Source organism: Emys orbicularis, chromosome 16, assembly GCF_028017835.1.
Source record: "Emys orbicularis isolate rEmyOrb1 chromosome 16, rEmyOrb1.hap1, whole genome shotgun sequence".
NCBI classification, from domain to species: Eukaryota; Metazoa; Chordata; order Testudines; family Emydidae; genus Emys; species Emys orbicularis.
In genome coordinates, this window is record NC_088698.1 from 20,402,388 (window position 1) to 20,423,688 (window position 21,301).

Here is a 21,301-nt window from a genome sequence, read left to right on the forward strand (position 1 = left end):
CTCAAAGAACCCTAGTGGAGATAAATATTATTACTTCTGTACTACTAGTGTATGAGTAAACTGACGAATGGAGAGGTTAAGTGACTTGCCCAACGTCACAGAGTGAGTGGCAGAGCCAGGAATAGAGCCTGGGGTCATGACTCCACGTCTCCTGCTGTAGCCACTCAACAACACCACCTTACTGTACATCCAACCTCCATTGTACAATAGACAATGACCTCCCCTTCCCTCTGGTGCTTCCAGATTGAAAATATTATGAACCGTAATTCGATTCTCGAGCACTTTCCCACTCCATTGTTTAGTGCCCTGTACGTCTTCTATAATCTTGTTTTGTAGTGTAACAGCCAACTGCTTCCTCTTCCCCCTGCATGCATTAGCTTTATGGGGCTTTGAAGCTCTTTCAGAGTATTAAACCATTATGTTAGTGTATCTAGTGTCCTATCAGACGAGGGCAGAGTACCTGGCATGTCGTTTAGTTGCTGTATTTATTTATGTCAGGAGAGCTCTTAAAGCTTTGGACTACAGCTGCTTCACTCTCTGTTCTTTCAAAGATTAGTTCTTGCTCTTGCCACGTCCCCCGGCTGTGCCGTCACTCTAGCAGTTCTCTGGCCCAAGAAGATTCAAGCGGACTGTGCTTGGTTTTGCCTTTTGGACATTGTGGACTCGCTGAGAGTAGAAATTCCCTTATCCTCGTTGAGGTGCCCTTATTCTTGCACCTCCGAGCTCAGCAAAGGTGCATCTAGCCTGCAATGCTACTGTAGCTTTGGTTCAGGACTGATGAGTACACGTCTACCTAAGCCCACTGAAGTCAACAAGATGCTTTCTATTGACTCCAGTGGGCTTTGGAGCAAGCCCTTCATGCAGGCCAACTCTGACATCACTTGTTAGCATCCCGCATTTATTGTCTCTCTCCAGGAGATTCTGAATTGACGGTGCTCAGTTTACAAGCAAAACTGTATATTTTTTCCTGACTGTTAGCTGGGCACACTTGTCCTGGCCTCTGAGAGTCAAGCTGGGTTCTCACCTTCTCATGCATCATTATCCCCTGGAATAAAGATTCTGCAGGTCAGATTCTGCTGTCGCCTATGCTGGTCCAATATTAATGGCTCTGCACAAGTGGAACAATCCCGCACAGGAGGAACAGAAGGAACAAATCTGTGGATGACGCACTACAGCTCAGGCAACATTAGTAAAGGTTCTGCAGGCCAAGTTAGGCCCTCACTGAATTAGACCTCTGCAACCACTGCAACCATTGCTCCAATGGGCTAGCAGAGGTGGATCTTGTTGCAATTGAGTATACAGTCCTGTTGATGATGCCCAATATTGCACAGAATCCAGCTCACTTTCTTTGAGCCGCCTTGGCTCTTCAGAGCAGTGGGTTGCAGTGTAGAGGTTGCGTTAAGAGTGGTACCTGGGCTGCTCTTCACTTCCACACCAGGCAGAACCCAGGAGGCTGAAAGATCTCCTGTCTGCTTCTCCTTCTATCCTCTCCTTGCCTTGCCTTGTTTGAAGTGTTAGCTCTTTGGGGCTGTTTTTCATGATGTGTTTGTACAGCACCCAACATGGGAGACATCTCACTGGGAGCTCTAGTAGTTCCTATGATACAAATAATAGCCACCTTTACAGCAAATGTCTTGAGGCTGAGAGATGCAGCATAGAATCAGGCCGCAGAACTATAATAAGAACTGTCTTGTTGAGGCCCCATCTGGATGAGGCTGAAAGAATCTCCCTGGCAATTGTTATATTCTTCCTCTGGCCAACGCTTCAGGAAGCTGAGATTGGAATGTGGTTCCCCACATCCCTCCTCTGAACCCAGTTTAAAAGGGAAACCCCCCCCAAACCCAAGGAGCAGGTGGCAGCCCCGCAGCAGTCCTGTTAAGAAATGTACATTGGAAAACAGCTAGTGAAATATGGGGCCAATAGTGAGATGGAAATTCCTGCCCTAGTATTTTGGTCCAAAGGAAATGAAGGAGACATTTTAGTGATGGCAGCAAGCGATAAATCTCACATCTCTGTTTTGCTCCAGTCCAAAAAAGGGGTCATTTTTTAACATCATCCCTGGATGGCTTGAGCGCCTCCTTCCAGCACGTCACAGAGAAAGCAATTTTGCTCTTGAAGCGCATTTGCCCTACAGAGAACTAGGTCCCTACTTCATGATGACACGGACAGGCGACCTGCAGGCACTTGAAATGCTCAGGTGCTGTAACTGCGACATTCGCCCAATAAAAGGCTACCATCCTCCCCCTTTAACTTCGCCTGTCTGCCTTGCGGAGGACCAGATGCTGCTGCTGGACTATTTTTCTCCCCCTTCCTTTCTGTTTATGAGTTATGATGATGATTTCAGTCTTACGGTCACTCCGGCGGATAGTCACTCTGCTTTATAATAAATGGCCGCTGTCTAATTTTTGCAAATGTAGCAGATCCCCTCGGTGCTGCTCTCTCCCTGCACTTTGGCTCATGTACCTCCCCAGGGACTGCTCTGTCACCCACAGATGATGAAGAGCTTCTTTCCCCTGGCCTGGAGGTTATGCATTGCACTTGCAGCAGGCCACTGTATAGGATTCCTTCCCCCGGTTGCCCTCTGAACAGCTTCCCCAGGTGATTTGCTGGGAGTTGGCTGCAAATTAGCTTCCTATTAGGTTTTAAGTCTACCACTGGAGGTGGAGAGAGTACTATGTATCTTTCCTTCTTCCATCCTAGCAGCAGCCGTTTCCTGTCGCTCTCCCGGCAGTGCCATGCACCCAGACAAACTCCCTGCTAAAACAGCAATTTCACCACAAATCCTAGTACAAGGTCTTACGACAGTGTAGCAGGCCACAGTCCCCTCCTGCCTTCTAGCCCCACAGAAACCAGCTCAAACTCCACTGGCTGCGTATCCACTGGGCCATTTATTGGAGTTCCCTCCACCAATACCTTCACAGGCCTATGCAACAGTACTATTTACAATAGCCCCTGGGCTTTTGGCCCTCTCCTCGGGACCTGAGAGGAGCAGAGGTCTTCCTTCCCTGAGGCCTCTATGAGACCGGGCTCAGCTAATACTGCTTATTTGCTTGCTTGCTTTTGCTCTCTCTTCTCCTCTTCCCAGCACTTCCTTCCTGTTCCTCTTTATCACTCTTGTCCTGATGGGCTAACTGGCTCATCAGCCCACTGGCCTGATTAGCTAATTGCCTTTAATTACTCCAATTAGCTTTCCCTGGGGAACGAATGGGTGTTTGCTGAGGGAACAAACAGGTGTCAGGGTGATCAGAGTGCCTGTTCACCTGTTAACGCCCTGCACTCTGTCACAGACAAGTTATTTTCATTATGGCAGGCCTCAGCCCACGTCAGGGCCCCTTTGCGCATGAGGATGGGGGCCCAGTGATTAGGGAAACAGTGTAGGACTGAAGAAAATAGGGTTCCGTTCTCTACTCTGGCATAGGCTTCTTGAGTGACTTTGGGCCAGTCACTTAGTATTTCTGTGCTCAGTTCCCTATCTGTGAACTGCCCTACCTCCCAGGGGTATTAGAAGGTGCTCAAATACTATAGCGGGGGGCATATAACTGACAGGCTAGGCACTGCACAAACCCATAATAAGAGGCAATCCCTGCCCTGAAGAGCTTGCTGTCTAAATGGACAAAGGAAATAGTATTATCCCTAATTTTACAGAGGCACAGACAGATTAAGTGACTCAGCAAACATCACACAGAGCCAGGATTTGACAGCAGATCTCCTGTGAATTACCCTTCTGCTTTCTCGGAGACGGCAGTGGTACAGTGTCCTCTGCCCTCTGTTTACATTACTGTGAGAACCCACCTCTCCAGAAGAGACCAGGCAGAATGAAGACAAGCTGGAGAACCCCTATGCTTTGTAGGAAGAGCTGGGGGTCAGTCAGAAACTAAAGCTCTGTAATAGACCAAAAGATGTAGCTCCCTCCCCCTCTCCCCCAGGAGGAGGAGATTAATGCATTAAATGGGAGCTGTGAAGGGGAATCTAGAAAGAAAACATTAGCCTTTAATTCTGGAGGGTTGTGGGGACAGGAGTTGATGCAGAGAGCAAAGCTAGACACACTTCTGGAGCCGAGAGCACGCTGTTACTGAGGGAGAGGCAGGAGACAAGCGATCAGATAAAAGGTGAGGGCTACACCAAGTTTCTCCCAGATATCCGAGAGCATGAAAAGAGGAATAAGGAGGTTGACAGAGGAGGTTCATGATGGCAGTTGGCAATCAGGGAATCACTTCCCCTGAGGTACAGAGCTTTGTCTGCCAGCCAGACACGACTGAGGCTGAAAGCCAGTTGGTTTGCAGGGTCAGAAGATATCCAGTCACCAGAAGGCTGATTACTGTGCCAGCTATTAATTATAGTTCTTTACACTTGAAATACTCCCCTGGCAGCTTGCACAGAGCGTGACAAAAAGGCCAGCTGCTGGTTAACTGGAAGGACAGAAGCGCATGCTCTTTATTATGGACCGAGGATGCAGGAACAAGTGAACTCGCTCCCCATTACCGTGGGCTCTAACTCGGTAACTCCGAGGGGGATGCGTTGCATTAAATGGCATTTTCAAGAGCAGGCCAGATGGTTAGCTTGACACTTCGACTGTGTCAGGCAGAGAGATTCCTTACTGCAGAGGAGAGAGGGTTGGGTGGGTCTGTGTGGAAAAGACAGCCCTGACTGTGTAGTAAGAACAATGGGAAAACACTTGTGTGCATCTAGCCACGGCATACACCGCTACGGGCTGTGCTGCTACTGAAACAATTTGCTAAGGAGTAGAGTGAGGGAGTTTGGCTGGCTCTGGGATTACTTCAGAATAACTAACAATACTGAGCCCTCATACAGCACTTTACAAACACTGACTGATTAATCCTCACAACCCCCAGGAGGCAAGTATTACTACCCCCACTTAAGAGAGATTTAGCGACTTGTCCGGGATCACAGTGGGAGCCTATGTCAGAGATGGGATCTGAACCCAGGGACCTCTGGCTGCAGATCTGCACTCAGAGCATTTCTCTCACCCTGCGTAAACCAAATGAGGCAAAAAATCTCCAAGGCTGTAGATAAAATTAGCCTTGACAGAGACAGTACAACATTCCTGTACTCCTCGGAGGCCTCTCATTACCATCGCTGACAGTTCTTCCCAAAGGTCCATCCCACCTTGTGCTGCTAGGTCTGGAGCTGTTGCATGATGGACGATCTGGATTCCTACCAGGACGGAGTGAAAGCCTGGCTCACACGGCTGCACAATAACAGGAGGGGGAAACCGTTTGAGACTCGATAAACAAAGACTGCATTCTCATTCCACCAGGAGCGGATCTCACTTACCAATCTGAGTTTGAGTGACAGGTTCTTTTATGCACAACAATCCCAAACTTCCTGGCATGGAGACAGTGATTTTAGATCATGAATGTGGCTGCACATGAGGAATTAGCCTGATGTCCTTGTAGTTTCCACAAGAGGGCACCAACATAACACCAATAGAGATTTGTTCCACAGGTCACTTGAAGAATGTGGAGAAAGTCGCTTTCCCTCCTTTGACACAGATGCAAAACCAGCAAAGATTTCCTTGAGATGGATCCAAAGTCCTTTGGCCTGGCAGAACCCCAAAGGGCTAATTCAGAATATGGCTGGGACAGGGCAGAGAGCAAACCAGGGGTTTACCTATGTGGATTCGAGTACAGGTGTGCAAAAGGCAGATTATGCCCTGAAAATGTTTAGTCTATAGTTAACCCGTTGGGGGACACAGAACATAGAACAGAGCCCGTTGGAAATAACCAAGCTGCCTCTACATGATATACAGACGGGGATGGCACAGGAGTTAAACTACATTTTGCAAGGCGAAAAGCTGCAAGAGCCAAAGATCAATTGGGCATTGGTTTGAAGACCCTTAATTGCAGCAGTCGCTGTTCTTTCCCTCTGCCAAGCCCTACCTGCTGGGGGAGCCTTCAATTCACACTTTCGTTCATTCTGAATAAAGAGCCTGCAATGGGAATAACTGTCTGAGCGCTACCAACAGCGATGGATTTCCAGGGCAACCCAGTTCAACCCTCATGCACACTATGGCTGCACAGCTGGGATGAATGTCCCAAAACAGAGCCAGGGCAATGGACTTTGTTGGCAGTAAAAGCCTGGACAAATTGGCACATCTCCGGTTTAGATGGCAGGCCTCGGCTAGCCTGTGATGCTATTTGCAGCGGTTAGCCAGGGCACACGTGTTGCCATGTTAATTTAAGGTGCCCTGCTCCGCAGCGTTTTGTACATTTGGCTCTTCTCTGCTCCACACTGGCTGCTAAATGAGTCAAAGTTACCTTGATTCTCAAGTGTATATTTCTATTTCAAGGGTTAGTGCATTGCTTATTTTTAAAGCAATTCATTGCATTGCAATGTGATTATCTCCCACTAAAATATACCGTGTGTTATGTTTCACCAGGCACAAAGAGATACTTTCCCAGTCTGACTTCCATTAATGGAAGAACAAAACAAGAACTAAATCTCCAGGAGAAAGCACAGAATAAGTCTCCTGGCACTGAGCTCTCAGAACAACATGACTGCTGAACTCTACCTACCCTAGATAATGGCCCCATTACCATTAAATCTGAGCACCTCACAATCTTTTAATGTATTTATTCTCTCTACACGTGAGATAGGGCAGTGTTATTATCCCCATTATACAGATGGGGAACTGAGGCACAGAGAGGATATATAACTTGACTAAGGTCACACAGGAAGTCTGTGGCAGACCAGGGAACTGAACCTGGTCCCTAACCACTAGACTTTTCATGCCAGGAGAGTGCACAGGAATTTAAAGGTGCACTCAATACAGAAGTAAAAATGCATCCGAGTGTTTCAGCTGATCCTCTGCTAAAGGGACCCTTTGCTTATTTGACACAATTACATTTCCCAAGAGAATTCTGACGCCCACAGCTGCACTGAGACAACATGAGCATGAAAGTAAAACACAGATCACAGCGTGGTCACGGGAGCAGAGTTATGCTGGTATGGTGGGTCCTCCTGTGGGTGAAGGGAACGCTCTGGAGTCAGGAGTACAACAGTCACATTAGAAGGCAGATGTGTTTGAGAGGTGGCCGCATAAGGGGTGGTTAGGAGGGGGACCTAAACCTAAGGCCTTATCTACACAGGGAAACTGACCGACATAGCTATTCTGGAATAGCTCCCTGTGTGGACACTATTCCAGAATAGCTAAATTATAAAAGAATAGTTATGCTGGTCAACCTCCCCAGTGTAGACGAAGCCTAAGGGGTGCAAGCTCTTCGGGAAGGAACAGTCATTTTGTGATATGCTTTTAGAGTGCCTAGCACAATGGAGCCCCGATGCTTTATTGAGTCTCTGGGTACTACTGCATTAGAGGCAGAAGTCTACAACGGGATTGCCTGTTCAAATAGCTGCCGCCAAGAGACAGCCTGTTCCGGCATATGGTCAAGCTATGAAGCAAAAACTTGTTCAGGTTCTTGATGCTGTCATCTGAAAGCATCAGTGCGGGGCAAAGAAAGGCAAAGGGAGCCACTTATCTGCAGACATGGGGATTGATGGCCCCAGGGAGAACCCCTGTGCCCCCTGGCAGAGTTATGATGAGGCAGACAGACAGAGCTGTGGAAGTCAAGTGATCCTGCAACCTTTGTTTATTTACTGCATCCTCAGCCACTGAGCAAGCACAGAGAGAAAGGACTAATGTAACATTGACTCATGGAGACATTTAAACTGGGAAGAGCTATGGGCCTGATCAGACAACATCCACAAATAATAGACAAACAGAGGAGTGCAGCCTAAAAGAGATGGCTCAGCATAATAGATGGTGTTTACACAGCATGTGGACGGCAGTGGTTGGCACGGATTTACACAAGACTTCTGTGTGTTTAATCCACTGATCCGTACGTGTGCAAAAGGTAAATGCAGCTGGTTTAATCTTGCTATATACTTAATGCAAACCAGACATCAGCACACAGGTTCCCACAACAGTGCTCCAATAAGGACATCACTTTACCACAAGCTTAAACAAACGCGTCTGTAAACTTACTGTGAGACTATTCCCCTCCCACCACATCTCTGCCCCTACTGCACAAGGGTTTGGGAGCCCAGATCACCTGTGTGCCAGGAAGCCCAGCTCCATTGCATCAGGGGTCATAGCACTCCAGCTTGGATGTATGGCAACCAAAAGGGAAGAGTTATCCAAATCACACGCACATGCACACAAAATAGTACCGTACAAAAGGTAAGTTCAAAGTGCTTCTCTTAGGAAGGAACAATCAAATGCACAGCCACAAAATGGGGACTAACTGGTGAGGTGGTGGTACTGATGAAAAGGATCTGCAGGTTATGGTGGATCACAAATTGAACCTCAGTCAACAATGTGATGCAGTTGCGAAAAAGGCTAATATCACTCTGGGTTGTATTAACAGGAGTGTTGGATGTAAGACATGGGAGGTAATTGTCCTGCTTTATTCAGCGCAGGTGAGGCCCCAGCTGGAGTGCTGTGTCCAGCTCTGGGCACCCCACTTTAGGAAAGATGGGGACAAACTGGAGTGAGTCCAGAAGGGAGCCACAAAAATAAAAGGTTTAGAAAACTTGTCTTGAGGGCATGTTTCGTCTTGAGAAGAGACAACTTGGGGAGGGGGAACCTGATAAGTCTTCAAATATGCGAAGGGCTGATAAACAGAGAACGATGATCAATTGTTCTCCCTGTCCACTGAAGGTAGGACAAGAAGTAATGGGCTTAATCGGCACGAAGCGAGATTTAGGTTGAATATTAGGAGAAACTTTCTAACTGTAAAAGTAGTTAAGCACTGCAGCAAGCTTCCAAGGGAGGCTGTGGATTCCCCATCACTGGAGGTTTCTAAGAACAGGTTGGACAAACACCTGTCAGAGAGGGCCTCCGTTTTCTTCGTCCTGCCGCAGCACAGGGGGCTGCACTAGAGGTCACCTTCCAGCCCTCCATTTCCATGATGCCAGGCCCTCCTACAGGAACGATCCACAGGACTAGGGGTCACACACCCTGTTCTGCCACATCGCTGTGAAGAGGGATTCAGTGCTAGTCACGTGTTTGGTCAGTTTCCCTTGTGTGTCGTATTGGTTTCCCCAGCCCGCTTTAGAGAAAAGGACCCGGGGCTGCTCAGCTCGAACGGACTCTTCCTGCCGCATGGAACTCTTGCCTAAGATCATTCTTCAACCCAGCAGGTTAACTCATGCCACAGATCCCGCAGTGAGGTCAGTGTTTCTATTACACAGGCCTATTCTCTGATGCTTAGAAATCAGCCCTAAACAGAAACTTGGCAGCAGCTCCCCAAAACTGTATTTTTTCTTAACACGGTTCAAGGGAGGATGGGCTGACTTTCAGAGGTGCAGATCACCTGCCGTTGCCATTGACTGACGATTTAGCTGAAGGTGCTTAGTACTTCTGAAAGTCAGACCTGGATGCTTTAAGAGACATGAACTTGAGCAAAACCAACTGGAGTTTGCTAGTTTAGAGTAATTTTTATTACTCCTATAATAACCATGAAAACACAACAAACAACAACAAAGCAGACGATTGTTATCTCATAAACGGACCTAGACACTCCTGTGACTTTAGGAGGGAAAGAGAAGAAATTCTAAATAGCCAAGATATATAATCCTGCAAAGTGAATGTACAGTAACCGCCTCTCATTTGGGTTTCACTTTGTCTAGATGCAATACGTTGATCGTTTAAATCCTCATATACACAATAAACTGTCGTGATCTCCCACTGGGGTTAGGGAGATGATACACCTTGAAAGCTTTCTAGCTCCAGGGATGTGACTGATTGGTGCATAGGCTGCTGGGACCGGCCAGACATTCTGGGGTTTGCAGAAGATGTATAAAGCTGCCTACTTGTCTAGCGATGGATTGAACCGTCCTCTAAACCAGATGCTTTCATCGGGAGGGGCCCTCTAAAGGTTAAGTGCTTGCTGGAAGACACAGCTAGATACTGGAAACTTGGATTACATGTAGAATGAGAAGAGCAGTTTGTCAGGTCAATGACTCCTCTCATTCTCTGAAGCAGCATGCTTGGCACTCAGGATTTCACATTCGGAGAGAGGTGACGCTTTAGACTTTTGTATTTGGAGGCCTTTAATCCAAGAGCCCGTCCCTCTTGGGTGTTGCGTGGAACTCTCAACTGGCAAAGCACTTTCCCCCCTTTTAAATTATCTAGACTATGCAGGACACTGACTGAACCTTGATACTATAGTGATGGGCGTACCAGAAATGAGTAAATTACCAGCCACATTAATCATTCTTCGGTTGAAGTGTGACATGTATCCAAGCAAGGGGAAGAAGTAGGATGGTTTGCATTTCATTGCTGATTATGGCAATACCAGGCTGTTGTCTATCTCAGAAATCTCCTGGGGGAAGTCTGAAGTGTAAATTGCTGCAGTGTTAATAAAATGCTGTCTAAAATACAAACCCCACCAGTCTCTCTAGCTGTGTTTTTACACAAAACATGCTGTCGACTTGCAGACGCCTCTATCAGGGATTTCCCTTTTGCAAACCCAATTTACTTTGTTTGGCTTTTGAACAAAAAAGTGCATCAGTGACATGAAGGGTGGAATGGTACAGACTGTCTGGTGTGGGGAATTTACAAATCAGCAGCAAAACAGAACAAACAAACACAAAATAAAAGCCAATTTAATGCAGAGAATTTATCAAAGAAGCAAACACGCTTCTCGAGTTGCCTCACCCACTGTCATTCTGTAACCAAACGTGCTGAAGGGAAACTAAAATCCCACCACTGCCCCCCCCCCCAAGCAAACATAACAATATAGTAACAATTCTAGTGCTCTACAGCAGGAGTTAGCCATTCCCTGTCCCAGCAAAACGCACAACTTTTGGAGAGCATATCGCAGTTATCTTCAGGAATAATGGGAGTTCTCCCAGAACAATGGCCAGTTCCGAGCCACTCATGGGCTAAAGAGCAGAATGTATTCAGCTGTCGGGAGCTCTGGAAAGTGTTCAACAAGAGGAGCTGATTTGGTCCCCACAGAAGATTTGGTGGGAAGGGGGCTCGTCTGATTGTATTACACAGGCAGGGACACCGTTTGTTTTACTCATGTTCAATAATAGTCAAGAGAAGGGACCAAGCCAGGAAGTTAGACTCCAAATCCCACCCTCAAGCCCTCATGTTTCAAAGGTATTTAGGTTTGGGGGCTTGATTGGGATCCATCTCTAGTCATCATAATACTGATCAGAACATACACTTCTATAGCAACTTTCACCCTGAGAGATCCCAAAGCACTTTAGTAACCATACGCATTCAGGAATAGAGTACCTGCCACAACACTCTCCAACAATCGTGTCACTTTAATGCAGGGGTCCCCAACGTGGCGCCTGCCGGGGCGTCTAAGTGCGCCCGTGTACTGGCCGGCGGACGAGCATCCACCGAAATGCCGCCGAGAAGCAGGGTCATCCAGATGCATCGCCGCTGAAATGCCGCCGATTTTCGGCGGCAACACCTCTGGATGACGCTGCTTGTCGGCGGCGACACCTATTGACGTTGCTGCTTGTCGGCGGCATTTCGGTGGATGCGCGTCTGCCGCCACGGTCCTCCGTGGCTCGTCGTCTGGCACCCGCCAGACGAAAAAGGTTGGGGACCACTGGTTAATGCATGAGTGGAAATATTAGCATCAGTGTCCCAGCTAAATGACAGTTTGGGAAATTCCATTCTGCATTCCCCCTCCAGTTCGAGGTAGCCGTGCTGTCCGTCTTGTCCTAAACAGTGGTGTGGTCCCGATGGGCGCTGTTAAACAGCTGCCATGGCAGGGACTGAACTCCTGAATGTATGTAGTTAGCCCCCCCGTTTTACACCTCACTTGAATCCCTGCCGCTGAGTGAGAACGAGACGTTGAAGACGGATCCACTGGCAGCTATACAATGAAAGCTTGAGAGCTATCAGTAAAGTCTGATTCATTACAGTGCCCGTATTTTGGAGCGAGTTGGAGCTGCCTATTAAGGAGCATAACTTTTCAGACCAATGTGCCCAGCACCTTCCTTTAAAAGAGACTTGCATGCGTCTCTCCTCTCCCCATCGTATTCCACCCTTCCTTTACCCCATTCAGACCCCAGCCTAGTGCATTGCAGGTAGAGAGTTCACTTGGCTAAGTGTTATCTCAGATCTGCACTGGGAATCTCTGGGAAATGTAGTGCATTAAGCAAACCAGAGGTGGCAGTAGCCTCTGAACTTCATTTTTGATCTGCCGGCAACTTGCCATCTCTGGGGCTTCGGGGTGAAGTATCCCCTGTAAGAAACTATTAATCCCCCAGTGACTGGATATTCAGACCCCTGAAAGCAACTGGCCACACAAGGGGGGTACCCCTCTTCCTCTATCTAGAGAGCAAGCCACAGTTGTCTGGTCTGATCTGCAGACAGGGCTGTCTCTGACAGCTGTAGGGAAATTAAATCCTCCCTCCAACACACCAGAGGGGAAAATCCTGAGAGGGGCCAAGAACCTACAGCTCCCCAAACTCCAGGTGGAGTTGCAAGTGCTTTCTCATGCCTTCAGCTGAAGATAGCCAGGCCTCCTGTCTTTGCATTGCACTTTGGGAAGCCCTGGTATTTGGGTCTTGAAGAAGCTGGACAGTCTGTCCACTTACCTTTCTGTTTTACAATAAAGACTAAGAAAGGGTGTTTAAACCCCATGCAAGCGGGCCGAATCCTTTCCTGCACCAAATGGCCTGTGATGCTTTCATGTTAGAGAAGTTAGAATGATCTGTACCAGGCCCTATGAACCAGCGACCTTTGATACCAAGTGGTGTTTGCTGACTATAAAGCCCAAGCCCCTGCAGATGCCCCTTTACTTCTTCAAAAGAAGCTGCAGAATTGCCTCATGTGGGGAAATCTGCTAGCGCCAGCCAGCCACATTTAATCAAACTAGCAATTCATCTCCTGTGGCAACCGGTCTGTTTAGGTCCCAGCTGTAGGTGGTCTTGTAAAACACGCCTGAGCGCAGAATAAATTGAGCATGCGGCGTCATGGAAAGCCTGGGTTGTCAGATGTTCTTCAATGGCTGTGAGTTACACAGAAAGGAGATGTCATCGTGGGCTCGTTACATGACAAGCTGATACAACTTAGACGTGTCCATCACCTTCGAGCAAAGGCTCATGACATTGACAAGATTGCTTTCATATACCCAAAAGATCAATACTGTCAGGATGAAATAATATGTCAGCTGATATGAAGAACTCAACCCTGTCACTGGCAGTCAACAAGCAGGAACACTCTCTCAAAATAAAATAATAATATAAGATAAATAAATATACTGCCGCTCCCTCAATCATGTTATTTGGACAGGTCTTGTCCTGATCAGTAGATCATCTCCAGATTTCTCAGAAGAATGATTCCCTGCATACAGGGTTTATCCCGATCTCAGAAATTCCTCTTCTATTATACTAAATCATCACAGTTAGTCAAACTGTCAGAGTCTCACCCGAAGACTGCGTTCCTTGGTGAACTTCAATATTTACCCCTTGTTTTCCATCCCAGGTCTCTACCCTGAACAGAAATGTCATCAAATACAATTTCACACTACATTCATTTAAAACTCTCCAATCCTGTTTGACTTCAGTGGTTTCTTCTCCTGACCCCAACACTTCTGTGCTAAACCATTTGTTTCTCACTGGGGTTAACTTTATGTGTTTTTCTTTTTATATACATATAAAAAAAACATCAAATCTCTTAATTCTCTGACCCAGAAATCAGAGACAATCCTCATAAAAAAACTGGGACAAAGAACACACAGACAGATGCACAGGAAGAGCTTCTGAAACTCCCAAATCTACCCATTTAAAGTGATTTTGATTAAAGAAAGCATTTGCAGGAAAACGGTTACTGCCAGACCTTGGATTGTTTTCTGATCTTCCAAATCTTTCACTTTTAAGTGCAGCTCTACTCTAAAAAGTGACTTTTTAAACCCAGAAGGCACCGTGGTGCCCCACGCTTCCCATCTCTCTGTGACTCGAGCACCAGATGTGCTTACTTTACAAGTAAGGGGTTTTTTTGCTAATGCCAGCCCTGTGAAGTCAATCTGGAATCTGAGAGTCAATCTGGGTACCTTTCATTTCCTGCAGCATCACCAGAAATAAAGGCTTTGCAGGCCAAATTACGCCCTCCACGAAAGCTGTACAACCCCAGTCCCTGCTGTAAATGTGTAAGAGACTGGAAATAAAGAAGGCATCTTGTTGATGACGCACAATCTCTCATGTAGCCTCACCAGTAATAACGCACCTGCAGGCCAAACCAGGACTTCAGTTACAGCCATGCAATCCCATTTTCACCCTCAGTCATACCTGTGCCAAATTCATGCCCTTTAATGAGTTGGCAGAGGTGTAATTAACTGGAGCGGAGTTATCAGTACTGTAGATGATGTGCAAGGTGTTATAGGATTCTCTCAGCTGTGCTGGCTCTGCAAGATCTGCCTCTGACGATAGGGGATGGAGATCTGCTGAGTCAGAAGCTGCTGTATTTTACACACTCACTTTCCACATTAAATTGCAATTTAATGAGGGAGAATGACAAAGGAGCCAGATAGCTTTCTAATTAAAATAACAACGGACATGGATACAGCAGTTTCCCAAAGCACGTTAGGAAAAGTGAACACACTTGTATGGACAAGCCCGCAGACATGCAGCCACCAAGTAATGCAGGGCAGAGAAAGAAAAGGAAATGTTAGCCAGGGAAGTCAGTGCAAAGCCCACCTCTTATTAAAAGGGACGGGGGATTATCCACACCATACCACACAACACAAGCCGGACATTGGCTGGTGAGGGCTTATCCAAAAGTCTCCTCTGCACACACACACACACACACACACAGGAATGGAATTATCTCCACTGGGGGGAAACTGCCTGGACCCTGGTGGGATTTTAACCCTGTGACTCCAAGGAGCCCGGGGACAGATTCAGAGGCGACGTGTAAGGTGGTGTCAGTTACACATGCACAAGTGGACCTACGGTGGTAGAATTTACAATCCAAAGGGGCAGAGCAAAGCATAAGTTAATAGCACTGTGTGCTGGGAAGAATCAGGTGGGGTCTATTTTAACTTACACTTCCTGTTGGCTGATTTTCCTACTGTGCCGGTCTCCTCCAGCCCTTCCATGTGTCAGACTCACTACCCAGACTCCCTTAGGTGCGGCTGGCCAAGGCAGCACGTATACCACTTCACACACGGCCTCCAGATTTGGCCCTCGGTGTTTCACATTCAATGCTCGAGTCCAAAAATAAAGGAGAGAGAGAGAGACGTCCGGGGGAGGGGGTGAGTCTATCTAATGAATACCCATCAAGATCCCTTCACCAGAACTGCTGGAAAGCTGCCAACACCACGGCTCCACGCACTGGCTTGGAACCATCACTAAAAGCAGAGTCTCATTATATTGAGTAATTTAGCTTAACTACCACCAGTAATTCAAACTGCTGGGCCCACAATAGCGACTGAGCACAGGACTAAATTGCATTACAGAATCTGGGGGCGGATGGTCTCAAATTTAAAAAGGAAGTAGCAGTTCTAACCAGGCAGAGTGTTAATACCAGATTAAATGCTTTCACAGAAGCCGGTCTGCTGGAAAGCTCCCAGCCAACCCTTTGTCAAGCTAATGTAGTCTGCATTGTACCTTGGCTTCAAGAGGTACCTTAAGATGTAGCCAGTGTCTATATTCTTACATGGAAACCTAACATTCTTCGAAGAAATACTTGGAACCTGGAATGAAATAATATGTCAGCTGATATGAAGAACTCAACCCTGTCACTGGCAGTCAACAAGCAGGAACACACTCTCTCAAAATAATAATAATATAAAATAAATAAATATACTGCCACCCCCTCAATCATGTTATTTGGACAGGTCTTGCCCTGATCAGTAGATCGTCTCCAGATTTCCCAAAAGAATGATTCCCTGCATACAGGGTTTATCCTGATCTCAGAAATTCCTCTTCTGTTATACTAAATCATCACAGCTAGTCAAACTGTCAGAGTCTCACCCAAAGACTGGTCAAAGAAAATAAGGAATTACAATGGTAGGGGAGGCCAAGCAAAGCTCTTTCCCAATATGCTGTCAGACTGATCACATTATTGTTTTGGCTCTCCCAGAGGTTTTGTCCTGGAAGATTTGCCAGTTCAGGATGGAGCCCTAACTTGCATGTATTTTCCCATTAGCAGCGACAGCAGATCAGGAGGATGTTGATTTCTTCTAACATGAACTATAGCCTATTTCGGTACTAGGGGCTGGGTTTTATTTTTTGTTTAATGACTAATCATCTCGAGCTTTGGGCCGTAAAATGAATGTGCCGTGGTGACACTGCCGCCTTTAACCTGCATTTAAATGCAACAGCATGGCAAAGCCTGTATCTGCCGTGGGAGGCAGCGGGGAGAGAGATGCTTGGCAAAAGAAGGGAAGGATGATGTCGGACGGTGAAAGCCACAGAATTGCTGCTGCTGTGCGATCTGCCTGAGCAGCTCTGAAGTCAGACGGGTCCTTTCAGAGACAAAGAGCCAGCCCCTTTCTTCCCATGCACTCTGATGCAGATTTTGCTTTGAAAACAGTGCCGGAGGAATGCACTGCACCGAATGCTAGTTCACCCCATCCCCCTAGGAACTCCCTCTCCTTCCCCCTACCCATTCTTCAGCTCATCCACAGAGAAACCTGTGTGCCCATTAGAGCCCTGCTGGCTGGAAGAGCTCTATGCCTGTAAGTGTCTTTCAGCTGGAAAGCAGGAACAAAGGCAACAGGAGTCCTGCCTGCCATGGGAACAAAGGAACATTTGGTGGGGATGGGGGGAGGAGAGTAGTAGGAGGAGGACGGTTAGTCCATGGCCTCAGTTAATGAATGCAAATGTCTACATTGCCCCTGGAACAAATTCCCTGGAAACAACACAGGATGACATTGAATGTACAGCAAAGACAGAAAACTCTTTCCATAGACAAGGTAGTGCAGCCAGCACATGAGCCAGCTGCAAAGCGGAGCATCCGACATAACAGATGGCCCCTTGGGACACGACTCTAGATTTTGGGAGAAGGGAGCGTCTGCAAACCTAACAGCGTTGCTGGAACTCCCGTTTAATGTGTCGCCCGGTAGCAGGTCCCTCATACACACCCTAGGGACATCACGGTCGCTGCAGCAGCCCCCACTGCCAGTTTGGATATTGCAAACCGTGCTCTGTTTGGACATCAATCCAGTTCAAAGGCACTCATGTTTTGCCCTAACTTGATACACAGATTGTCCCAGCAGACAGCTTCTGTGACGACTTTCCAGCATCCACAGCACATCATAACACGGCCCAGCTGCCAGGAGCTGGCTTTTAACAGCAAGCGCCGAATTGTTAAAACAGCAGGATCTCCAATATGTCTCCAGGTCAACCCCCTTAGCATACAGGTTTACCAAGCTGGCCTTCATGGAAATCAAGGTCTGCAGATATCTCTCTCTTAGTGCCTGATTCAAAGCCCCCTGAAGTAAAAGAAAATCTTGGTACCCGCTTTACTTCTGACATACGTAACGTTTTTGCATGTGTGATGCCAGAGGATCTCAAGTCAAATGACCACAGAGCCGTGAGTAATTAATATATAAACTGTGCTTTAGACACTGCATCAGATACGGTCTTCTTTTTTTTATATTTAAAAAGGTGGGGCAGGTCAAAATGATCAGTGCCAAACTTCAGAAACAATCTCTTCATATTGAAGGACAATTTCAATTCCTCATTCTTTCCTCCCTCTCTTTGTGAGGTTAGCTAACAGAGAATAATAATAATAAAAATACATAGCAACCAAGCTAGATTCATGCATAGGGCAGGATATTCCAGTGGTAAACATCAATCGATATCATACTGCTGTGGACAGTACTCTAGCAAGCTCTGCCTTTGAATTATAGCCTTCTTTGATTTTGCTGAAGTTTAATCTGGCCCCTGCTTTGTATAGCAGCACTAGATTGGAGCATCCCATTCAGCTTCACAATTTGGTTCTCTGTGCCTTTGTCCGCCTGGAAAAGCCTTTTTAGCTACAATTTGCAGAGGAGGGAAAAATCAATTCAAACGGCACACCTCTGTTGACACCGTGCTGTATTTACTGCAGAGAGTTGCTGGGGGAGGCAAGGGGGGAGGGGATTTGTCAAAGGTTAGTGGTGCTTTCTATTGCCATGGTTTCATGTTTCCTCATTTTCAAATATTTGGTCGAAATGCCTCATAGACCCGTAATTTCTTATTTGCTGCATAGAGTGGATATCAAATAAATCTTCCTAAAGTGTCCACTTCAAACAGGGGGATTTTCCTGACAACCCCCTGAAGAACTGTCTTCTCCTTGCTGCTGATTACTGGGAATAAACAAAAGCCGTCTTTATACTCAGACTTCTGCTTAATTCCATCAGTGATGCAAAACCAAGGAGACTAGACTGATCCGCCACACATGCCCAACTGGCCATGGGAGCTGCACACACATTGGAGGGGAGAAGTCAGAAAGAGACCCATTTTAGATCATCTAGTGGATGTTCCCCTGCTTAACTGAGGATTGTTTTTAAAAAGCGTAGTACCCAATAATTTGTCCCATCTGAGGGGGCTGTCATCACATCACATCTATGCACACCCTGGGTCTGCGGGGATCCCACAATTCACTGCCACGAAGCAGTCTGAATGTCACAGGCACTGGATTGCAGCATCACTAAATGAATTCTAATGGGTCAGAGACACTGATTCAAGGAGAGTGAATTTCTATTTACACACAAGGCATCTTGTTCTTGAATGCACTTTGTAGATGGTTTTCAATCCAAGATCAGCTGCAAACAAGTAAACCTCAGAGGTTTAAACGCAGCCATAATAAGTATTAAGCCATGTTAAGCGTAGCAGCTCTCTCTCACAATGTTTAACTCATAAGAGCTCCATGTGACACATACAGTAGCAGGGGGGGAAATCAGGTTGACTAGTTTACAGAACATTTGATTTAGCTCTCTCGGGATGCAGTACCCACCCATCTGCCACTTACATTAAATATTCAGTTCAGCTTTAGCACTTGGGTAGAGGTGACCGTTAATGCACAATGATTGTGCAGCAGCACTTTGCTTTCACACATGCTTTCTGGGTGGCTCTTGTTCAAGGAATTGATGTGAACAAATCCCTTCTGGATCATAAAACAGGTGCTCAGAAGTAGCCACCAGTAATGCCTGGACTGTGATTCCATCACAACACCTGGCTTTACAGCAAATAACAATGATCATGAAGTTCCTGGTATACGGTTTTGTTTAAACCAACCCTGTGAAAGAACTGCTATGCTGAAAGGTTCCCCTCGCCCCCTCCTGGCAGCTGTGCCCAGGAGTGAGGTAGCATCTCCACACGACAGTCACTGAATTTCCTAAAGCTGGAGGGTACGATCCAATTCTAGGATCTATCACTGAATCCTGACCTAAGTCCTAACTTTGCTAACACCAATCTGGAACGAATCCAGCCGCGTGGCTTTTTTCGTTCTTTGAGATGTGCCTTCTTTTACAGAGCCCAGGCTAGCATCTTGCACAATAAACTTTTCTTTCTTCAAGAGAAAAGTCTGGCTCTCTCTTTAGCGGGTGTAATGTTAAGTTGCCATGGAAGTGCCAGCACAGCGATCAAGCAGGGGCAGTTCCCAGCCTGCCACTAAAGAGCTTTGGGTTCCTAGCTGTACCACTGAAACAGAGCAAGTCCCTGGGACAGATCATAGCACAGGAAGCGTGGCTGCAAAAACCAGCATGTATTTTGATAGCTTATTTCAACCAGATCCTCTGTTTGGATCTGATTTGTAGTAGGACCCATTGAGACGCATAAGCGGTCTCCACAGAGATTCAGCCTGCTGGAGGGTTTCCTACTCAGAATACATATTTTCAGGATTGTTATTTGGTGGCTGGAGTTTATTTACATATTTTAATTCCAAGCCAGAACAGCCTCTCCTTAAAGAACCGGAGAGTCCAATGTCAATCTTAGTAATACGTTGCTTTCAAAATTCCGTGCAGGCTACTAATATTAATGGACTAATAAATCTGCGGGGCACAGAAACTGGAAACAGGTGATTGATTTCAGCTTCCAGATTTAAGGCTGGGGGGGAGAGAAATCCAGCTTCCTTTGCAGCTTCTGAAGAGAGAGGCAGCAAAGGAGCTTGTATGGCAAGCTGCACCGTGATCCCCAAGCTCCAACAGCCATGGAGAGCCCTTCCATGGGGGAAAAGCAACGCTGCTCCTCCAGCCCCAAGCGAACCACTGTCCCTCCCCAGCACCAGGCTCCATCCTCCCGGGAAACAGAAGCGAGTCTAAGCTCCACGGTACAATGGTTGCTCCAGAGAATAAGCAGCCTATTCCCCAAGAGGCGGTTTAACCCTCACTGGACCACCCCAGCCCCAAGGCAAGACAATTCCTCCTCTGCCCCTTCCAGCATGTGAGAACGCGCAGGGCTTTGGGGGAGCATGGAGGGATGGACGCCCAGGCTGCACCGTGAAACGACGGGGACCCCGTGTGGCTGCAACTTACAACTCCCAGGTTCAGGTCATCGGCCGTAGGGGTCGGCGCCGCGGAGGTTTCCTGCCAAGCCAGCCAGACAGCGATGGTCAGAAACATTTCCCGGGAAACCCCACTCTGCCTGGTGGCCACGGTCCACAGCAGCATCCCTCCTAGTCCCGCGCCGCCTCCCGCTGCCGCTCCCAGGGCAGGAGCCGACGCCGGGCTCCGGCGATCTGCGGGGGCACCGAGGCGGCCGGCGGCATCCGAGCGCGCAGCCGCCTCCTCCCCGGGCTCCAACTTTCCCGGCTCCCGCCGCTCTCCAGCCCGGGCGCTTCCCCCGCGCAGCAGCAGCCGGAGCCGGGCTCCGGGGAGATGGGAAGTTGCTTCGGGCCCCGCGGCTCAGCGCCGGCTCCGCGCCTCCCTCCCCGGGGCAGCGCAGCGGCCACACGCCAGCCGCCCCCGCCAGCAGCCCGGCCGCCTCTGCCCGCAGCCCCAGCCCGGCCGGCTCGCAGGGAGGAGGGGCGGAGCGGCTCCCGGGGAAGGGGCGGGGCTCAGGAGCACGGCGGAGGGGGGACCCCGCGCGGGAGGGAGCGGGGGCTGCCGGGGGGTGCGCTGCGGCCGCGCAGCCCGGGGGGAGACGCGGGACAGGCCGGGGGGGACGGCGGGGCTTTTGCGATCCTGCACCGCCATCAGCGGCTTCCTCGTTGCAGCCGCGGCAATAGAGAGCCCCCGAGCCCGGGAGCAGGGCCGGCTTCTCCGCCTCCCCCTGCTCTGAGCAGACGCTGCCGCGGGGCAGCTCCCCAGGAGGGTCCGTCCCCTCCGGCAGGGCCTTTAGCCCGAAAGAGAAACACCCCCTAGCAACTTCTCTGCAC

The 21,301-nt window shown here is 48.1% G+C and overlaps 1 protein-coding gene across 1 annotated transcript in view; it reads right to left on the reverse strand.

Annotated features, from left to right (window-relative positions):
* MMP17 (matrix metallopeptidase 17) overlaps window positions 1–20,594 on the reverse strand; it is a 110,274-nt gene extending 89,680 nt beyond the window's left edge. The window contains exon 1 of the mRNA XM_065417884.1: window positions 20,460–20,594. Within this exon, the coding sequence (XP_065273956.1) occupies window positions 20,460–20,594 (135 nt within the window). The remainder of the gene's footprint in view (window positions 1–20,459) is intronic.
* Between the last annotated feature and the right edge of the window lie 707 nt (window positions 20,595–21,301).